The sequence below is a fragment of the Antedon bifida genome, chromosome 2, assembly GCF_963402885.1.
Source record: "Antedon bifida chromosome 2, ecAntBifi1.1, whole genome shotgun sequence".
Taxonomy (NCBI): Eukaryota; Metazoa; Echinodermata; class Crinoidea; order Comatulida; family Antedonidae; genus Antedon; species Antedon bifida.
In genome coordinates, this window is record NC_136227.1 from 26,364,069 (window position 1) to 26,372,871 (window position 8,803).

At 33.1% G+C, this 8,803-nt stretch overlaps 2 protein-coding genes across 2 annotated transcripts; one reads left to right on the forward strand and one right to left on the reverse strand.

Moving 5' to 3' along the window:
• Positions 1 to 2,836: 2,836 nt before the first annotated feature.
• Positions 2,837 to 5,346, reverse strand: LOC144836094 (transcription initiation factor TFIID subunit 10-like). Its single transcript, XM_078691281.1, has 5 exons — positions 5,303 to 5,346; positions 4,560 to 4,708; positions 4,047 to 4,111; positions 3,497 to 3,608; positions 2,837 to 2,936 (listed from the first exon to the last, which is right to left on the reverse strand). The coding sequence occupies exons 1-5, from the start codon at positions 5,334 to 5,336 to the stop codon at positions 2,847 to 2,849; spliced, it is 450 nt and encodes a 149-aa protein (XP_078547407.1). The 5' UTR covers positions 5,337 to 5,346; the 3' UTR covers positions 2,837 to 2,846.
• A 575-nt stretch (positions 5,347 to 5,921) lies between these two features.
• LOC144836095 (ankyrin repeat domain-containing protein 49-like) lies at positions 5,922 to 8,163 on the forward strand. Its single transcript, XM_078691282.1, has 2 exons — positions 5,922 to 5,958; positions 6,077 to 8,163. Exon 2 carries the CDS (start codon positions 6,110 to 6,112, stop codon positions 7,019 to 7,021), a length of 912 nt encoding a protein of 303 aa, XP_078547408.1. The 5' UTR covers positions 5,922 to 5,958; positions 6,077 to 6,109; the 3' UTR covers positions 7,022 to 8,163.
• The last annotated feature ends 640 nt before the right edge of the window (positions 8,164 to 8,803 follow it).

An 8,803-nucleotide genomic window follows, 5' to 3' on the forward strand; every position in this document is an offset into this window, starting at 1 on the left:
AATGTACTTTGCGTAGAATAGTTCATTGGTAAAGTACAGGATTTTAATGCATCAAACCAATTGTTATTGATATATCCTATTAATTATTGAGTCATCATAATGAAGTCGAATGATAGGCATATCGCATTTCCAGCATTTTGTTTTTATAAAATGGGCATTTCATTTTCCAAAGATTGGCAAACTTTAAAATAGTTTAGGCCACCATAGGCTAAACAATTGTATATTTATATAGAAACACATGAAGAAATGTATATTATAGATAGATATTACGTCACCTACTTAATGGAGTTAAAGCTTTCCTGTTCAGATCAAATATTATAATTATCGTAGACCTTACGATTTAAAACCAGGAGACAGCTTCATGTTATTATGTAATAAATGAATATGTAATGTCCCGTTGTAGTCTATTTTAGCCGCTACTACCTCCCTACCACCTGCTCGTTCTCAAAGGAGTATTTCTGCGCGAATAAGGCTCGGGAGATTTGGTGGTATTAGAAAAGTTCGCCATGTTTAAACAGCCAAACCAGCTGCTAATGAAATGTTACTATGAGAAAAATCAAACGATTTACCGATAAAGTAGTTTTTTTCTCACGTTTGAATTCCAGAGGTAATTGTGTGGGCTAACAATGGAAAAAAAAAGTTGGAATGTATAGAGGTATATTATTGGAGTTATTGTCCTAATTAAACTGAAACCTATAGTAGTACGTGACCTAAGTTTTGTTAGTGTTTTTTTTTTATAGTTTTGTTATGTTTAACTTGTTATGCTACGCGCGTACGAATGGTATTATCAGAACGTGTGCTTAAGTTGAATATGTATGCTGTATATGGCTTTTTCGGTTCATTTAGGCCTTCTCATTATACTTGTTCGCAACCACATTTCTTTACACTTTTTATCACTCAATTTTTTTTAAAAATAGGATACTCTTTGACGACAGTGGCACATGTTCAAACACAAGTCTTTAAGAAAAAAAAAACGTTTTAACTACTAGTATTTATAATCGCGAAACCGCGACGTTTGATTTCATGACTAAGTTAGCGGGGTTGGATAATCTCGGGGTTCTGGAAAAAAAATATTAATTATTATGAGTTCAGGATGTTTTCGCTAGTATATATCACACAGTAAGTATGTCACTAATAATTCTTGTAATACGGTATGCCTACACAATTACAGTGAGGGCGCCAAAGTTCGGGAATTTTATAGATTTCGATCAATATTTTAGTACAGTATTTAGTTAATTGAAGTCCAGTTGGCGCAACTTATAACGCGGTGTCTTATTACACCATTGGTTAATCAATATACATTATTTAAATATAAATATAATAGATAAATATCCAAGCAGGCCTGATACACAGCATTTATTATTTTAATATATTTTAAAGAAAACTGTTATTAAAGGGGAGCTCCGACAAAAGGCTTGTTTATATTTCATAATAAAAAAGACATTGAAAATCCAGATCTCCAGGTCCCATACAATTATGTTTCCCGAGACTCCATAACCTTTAAACAAAAATTACATACTATTTTTTATTGATAGTGTGATGAACAAATATATTCCTTATTCGTATTATTGTTAATTCTTCATAGTCAAATAATTAATTCATAAAAACTCATATTAATAATACAAAAAACTTTTAATTTATCTATTTCCGATTCTTCTTTTCAATTAATTTACACATAACCCAATAATCCACCCTCATTCATCGTTATTTTCCAAAAGAAAATACATGCTACGATTTTTAAATACGGCAAGATCATATCTTGTGATAAATCGATGGCGCTTTATTTTTAAAACTAGTTCTATATTTACAGTATATCCTTGCTTGCTGACTTAAACCAGTGAAGAAATAATATGCTATATAATAGATATTACGTCACCTACTACTTTGCGTTAATTTCACATATTTCCTGTTTAAATGTTATATTGTGATGACAACTCAAAACCAGGAAAATAGTATCAACTTATATCATGTAATAAATGGTTAGTTTATTGTGACGTTGATGTTGCTTTTAACTCTGTCTACACCTATCAAACTTTATGTGACAAAAAATGTGATGATGTCATATCACTAATATATTTGGGCATATCACTACCATATTTGAGCACACCAAACTTTTTTTGTCAAACTAGTTTAATAGTGTAGACAGAGCTTAAGGCATTACAACCTCTATGCAACCTTCTTGTTCTCATACGAAGTATTTCTGTGCGGATAAGGCACACACGATTTGGTTTTGGTTGTGTTGGTGTTTTAAAAGATCGGCAATCTAATAACATGATGCTGAGCTCCGGAGATCAAAGAGTTTATCTGTGAATGCGACACGATCAGTTCCACGCCCCTTAACAGGCACCGCGCGCCATGGAGAATATGTACATAGTACAGTACTGTTGGTATTTGTCGCAACCAGACATAAGATCAAAGGACTGTTACAAGTTCTTATCTTGGAAAGGCGAGCTCAGTGTCCTGTTGTTAGATGCCTCATTTAAACTGGTTCTAATTGGGTGACCTGTATCAGTACTCTTGCCTTACGACTTTTCAGCCCCATAGACGAAACCACAAAGCATTGATGCCTCTTTTTCCTTGAAGTGCCACATCTTTTTGATACTGTTTCCATGTGTAACAATGGACTTAATTATGGGTTGAAGAACATTCTTGCTCAGACATTAACTCCAATCTATCCATATACATCTCAACAGTTGGAAGATAAGTTTACCAAATGATTTGTTCCGATATCACACAATATTGTTATATATAATTGTATGATGATGATGATCTTTTTAAATATAGTACAATGCCTTTGTCATTATTCTCATTGTTTCTTTTCAATTACAGCATGCCACAAGTTCTAGCTATGTAAAATAGTATGGCTTTTTGACATTGATGCCACGTTCGTTTAGAGCAGGTGTGAGGTCGTCTAAGGTAAGTGTATATCTTTTGTCCTTTAAAAATAAAGGGAAAAAAAATTATATTTTGAATTCATTGTATATATATTTTGTTGATATTAGCTGAATTTAATCATAGAGATATTATAGTGAACTATAATATCTCTATGATTTAATGTAGTAGTCTTGCAAAAAAATACTACTGGGCAACATATAGAGGGTGCTATATAAAAAATTCACTCATGAATGTCATTTCAACAAGAAAAAAATTGTAAAGCTTTATTGCAACAAAATCGGACTCTAGATTGATAAAATTTTGGATATGAGTGTGTAGGCAACAGAACATTTTTTAGGCCTTATTTGGGGCTTTATTATTTTCTCAAGAATGTTATATCTGAAATTCACTCATGCATGTAATTTCAAGTGAAAAATGTAAAGCTTCATTGCAACAAAAACTGAAACCCTAGATTGATCAAATTTTTGGTTGGATCATGGACTTATAATCTAATTTATAGGTCCATGGTTGGAGTGTGTAGGACACTTATTTATAACAGGCATCCTTTGCCAGGGCTTTATTACTTTCTCGAGAATGTCATAACTAAATCAATATTCTTCACCTTTCCTGATTTCTTTGATGATTGTGCAGATCCTTTCATTTTGCAATGTTGTAATGATTCATTCACAACATCAGACACAAACTTCTGTGCTGCTAGTGATATCAATCGCATTCTGCAAAAAAAAAAATAACAATAATAATAGCAAAAATATGGTCAAATTGGCTGCCAGCCAATGGATTTTTGGTTGAATTTAACCATTTATTATGTTATTTATAAGTGAAAACATTTTTTTTTTCTACGGAAGTGATTAAACTTGATTAAAACTACAAAATAACCTATTCAAAGTCTGATTTAATTAATCTTCATTTTCTATGTTTTTGGGGGGAACAATACATCTTTATAAAGCAAATCTGATTGTAGCACTATATTTATTACTGCGATAGAGAACAGAAAAGAATCTAAATAAAATGTTGATAAAAAAGAATTTTAACGCATGTTAACATTGAGTAAGATACCTCAATTAATGTTTAAATATATCATTACACTACATTATCCTTTCATTTTTTAAATTTTACACACACATAATATGAAAAAATGTAATTATTCTTACACTCTAGGATCTGATGCTTCAAATCCAGCACGATTCAGATAAAACCCAGTAACAGCATCAGGTATCTAAAATATAAGAAAAAACAAAATTTTTTAAATTACTTGATATTACCAAGTAGTATAATAATCATTGACATTGTATCTGGAAATCAAGTACAATCATTTATGAAATTAACGTTTTTTAATGTACAGGACATATTTCTTAATATAAAATAAAAGAATAATACATTGGTCAACAATGTGTTTTATTTATTATTATTTTGGTTTTCATTGTGTATTTTCAATGTGTTAAGTAAATATATGTAGAAGTATAACATTAATCAGGTTTTTGTAAAAAAAAATATGACAAGCTACTGTTTATGAAAACTACAGTACAGAAACACAATAACAGTTTGACTACTGCAGTTAAGAAAATAACAAGTTATTTTAAAATATTCTCATTCATGATATGTTTATGTTATAAAGCTAATAATGTGTCTTAAGAGTAAATATTCATTGCAATAATGCTCCTAACCGTTGGTGCGTAGTCTTCAATCTGTGTCAAGAACGTGTCTAAGGAATCGCCAACAGGTTCAACCTCAGCCTCATTGTTTCCACCATTGCTGGATGATGATGCCACTGATGCAGAAGAACTTGCTGTATTAGATGTTGATCCATTGTTGCCTGAAAGAGAAAAGTTACCAAATAGAATGCTGTTGGAGGTCAAGCTACGGTCGAGGTCAAGCCTAATTCTAACTAAATAGTCTAGTAGGCCTAAATATTATACTATGACTAAATAATAATAGGGCCTAGCTAGGCCTACTACTAGCTGTAGGCTTAGTTAGGCCTACAGTACATACATTACATTATTCAAACTGCCAGTTTTTTTGTGTTGTTTTTACAATTTACATATTTTTAACCAAATTAAGTACATAATGAATTTATTATACATTTTATAAAACAATATCTACAGTAAAATTTATTTTAAACACGTTACGCCTTAGGCTAGGCCTAGGTACTGTCATCTACGCAAATTAGCGCGTTCTCCCCCGAGCCGGGCGCCGCCGTCCCACCACTGCACTAACTAGTAACTGACGTAAGTCTAGCCTAGGCCTAGCCTAGACGCGACTAGTTAAAACGAGAATAACGCGTTAATTCATGGCTTTAAAATTATACAATAAACAACAGACAGATCACTGAAATTCTTTTAATAATTATTTAATTGCAAACTATAAAAATAGCTACAATATTCCATGATTATCTACAATATAAACCTACTGTTCGGGTTTGTTGTTCCAGAAGAAGCCATCATCGATTGACTATTTTTACGACTACTGTAGAATAGAGTATTTCGAATACCTCGTGTTCGCCCTCTTGCGGTAGATGGTAGTGATTAAAAAACATTCAAACACAATTTTATTATTTCATAGTTATAGTTTATACAAAAATAAATGTATGTTAAGAGCACTTGTGAATAATGATGTGTATACTGTCAATTGACTATCAACTATACTATTAATGGATCCTATTAATTAGTACTAGGCTTATATATATATATATTTTTACCGACACTGACACACCACAACCGACATGCGGCGCTCTCTACTATCATTCAGGCAATACTACTGTTTACCGGGCCGCCGTGTATTCAATTAAACAGGGGAGAGCTCGAAAAAGGAAGGAAAGACTCACTCTGCCTCTTTTTACTTGATTCTTTGTTATAAAATAGCTATAGGCCTACATAATTAAATTGTGTAAGTTTATATAAACATCTTAAATTACATCATGTATATTTTGCTGTTGGTACGCAGATAAACATACATTGAGGCCACCCAAACACATCTGTACTGTTAAGTAAATTCCAGCCTCCAGCCAGACCAGGTGACATTTTGTTGACAAGAAACCTACCTTTCAGTTCAGAAACAGCTCAGGTGGTTGGTATAAATGTGCTTCGAGTCGTTTCGTCCCACAGTGTTGCATGGACATTGATTTCCTTATTATTCCAGTTATTCATTACTTTTTTATACTGTTTAAATCTAATATTCGCATTAGTTTCAGATTGAGAATTGTAGACATCGAGTCAGCATGGCAAGTTGTTTAGATGCAGACCGGATCAGCCAGATCAGTGTTAGCATTGAAAGCATAAACCAGCTGGAAATGCGTGAACAACTGATGTCTCATGATGAGAGCGCAGTTCAGCAACATATAAAGCCAATCACAGCATCAACGTTAACACTAGATACAAATGACATCAGTGATGAAACAAAGGAACAGAGTAGAGGAGGAATCTATGCAGAGGCCGTTGAACAGTACCTTGCTGACCAGTACGAAGAACCTAGTAGTAGCTATGATAGTGAAGAGCATAATGAGAAAATGCGAAAGCAGACTGAGTTACTCCTAAAGGTTATGGAAGATCAGAATAAACGCAAGTCTCTACGTCAGTCGTACGGTGTGAGCGACGATGACCTCCAGAGTGACATCCGTGAAGATGTAGAGACTGACCCTACCAAGCGGTGCCTCTGGGCAGCCGAGAATAACGAATTGGACATAATTAAGGAAATTTTAAATAATGAGGCCTCTTTAATGAGCTGTTGCGATGAAGATGGTTATACTCCACTTCATAGGGCATGCTACAATGGGCATCTCTCAATGGTTACTTATTTATTAAAATATAATGCAAATGTACGAGCTAGAACTTTAGATGGCTGGGAACCTCTACACTGTGCTAGCCGCTGGGGTCAGGCATCCGTGGCTGGAATTTTATTAGAGAATGGTGCGTCTATTAACAGTCAAACAAATGGCGGTCAAACTGCTTTGCATCTTGCGGCATCAAACAGAGAAGCAAAAGAAGTTCTGGAACTCTTGTTAATGAATCGTTACATCGATCCGTCGATACGTAATGGTGCTGACGAGACCGCTTTTAATATTGCTCGCAGAGTGGGCCCTCTTTCTTATCTATTCAATATAGCCGATGAATCTCTGAACAGAATTCATTGATAATTGTATTTAACTGTATTCATCAATTACAGGGTACATTAATAATAATGTATGTTTTAAGCATGTTCACTCCATGATGGAAAAATAAAGTAATAAGCTGATGCAAAACTAATGGTAGCGCTATATAGCTGAATAAAAAATAGTAGCTTTCTGCCAAATTGTTAAAGTACTACTAATTTTGTAATGTAAAACTGCTCTCTGTAACTCTATGTGCATCATTTTAGTTTAATATTTTAAACTTTCTTTATAACTTTAATTCATTAACTGAAATATTTGTGGAAATTAATGATAGTTTATATGTAAACATCCAAAGTTTACATTCTAAATAATGCTTCATTTACTTTAAAATTCTGAATTGGTCACATGTTCTTCACTTTATGTCAATCCGTGAATAGAAACGGTTGAAGTTAGATTATACAGTAGATGATGTCATAGAATATGTCTCATTCTATCCCAATTATGCTATCCCAATTCTCACAAAGACTCAATTATGGAGGTAAACAAATTGGTTTTTTTTTAAATCATCAAGCCAATTTCCGCTATCTGTCTAAAAGATAAATAAATACTGTAATTACATTCCTTCTAAACGAAATGTTATTCCTGAAAGTTATTTTTTTAAACACATCACATTAATTACACAGAATCTATCAACTTTAGAATGATATTATCATGCTTAAATAAAATAAGTATTTTAAGGAAGGTACTGTTATAACCCTGTATCAGGATTGAAACGTTAAACTTGGTTCCCACTAGAACGCAACGTAATGACGTAAGCCGCAACGCAAGCATATTGACCAATCCAAGCAATGGATTATTCGAACCGTTTCTTGTGATTGGTCAATTCGCTTGCGTTGCGGCTTGCGTTCTAGTGAGAACCAAGCTTTAAGATCGGCATGCAAGTAGGCCAATGCTGGATATCTCCACTGCAATCCACGATTAGAAGAAAAATCCCAGTTTACACATATTTATATCTCTCTCGTCTGTTATTAGGTATATTCCATTCTGCAATTTATGGAATTAAAAATATTTTGAAATTTAAATATTTAAATGTGTACTGTAGTAAGCGTTCTTAGTAGTCGATTACTTTTACGCTTAAAAGTATTTAATACTGAAAATAAAGCCACAGGCTGTGTGCAATACTACTGGTTTGTCAACTCTGTTTTTATTTATTGAAATTGTTGTTTCATGTTTTATGTGTCAATGTAATTTCAATCATGAAAATCGGAAAATTATGGGTGCTGCATGGAGCGTGAGACGTTAATTAGAGAGCGAAACTAAAACATGCTCGATGGCAATTCATTAGTGCAATGGTGATGGTCCTAAAACGTTATCACTTTCTTTAAATGTGGGACTAATACAACGAAATCAACAAAACTAGTGGTATTTTAAACAGCGTATCCTGGTTGTACATTCTAAGCATTTCTCATTATTTGACAAAACAGATGGACGTGTACATCTGTTTACCAAGTTTTTTGCAAAGATATTGTCCCTCTTGTTTTAATCTAGGCCTAATAATAAAGGCCAGTTCTTGGAATAATGTTTTCAATCTAAAAAAAAATATATATCGGCCTACATTTTGGTCAATTTTGTCGAATATATTCATTCCTACTGTCATCTCTCAATTTATTCAATATGTTATCAATTTTCCCATATATGTTATCGATTTTCCATTTAATGGCCTACATTTAGGAATTATATCTACTTGCAAAATGCATATGATGATGTCGTTAGTGTGCTTATGTAGGCACAATCTCTTACAATATTTTGTTAAAATTTTATTTT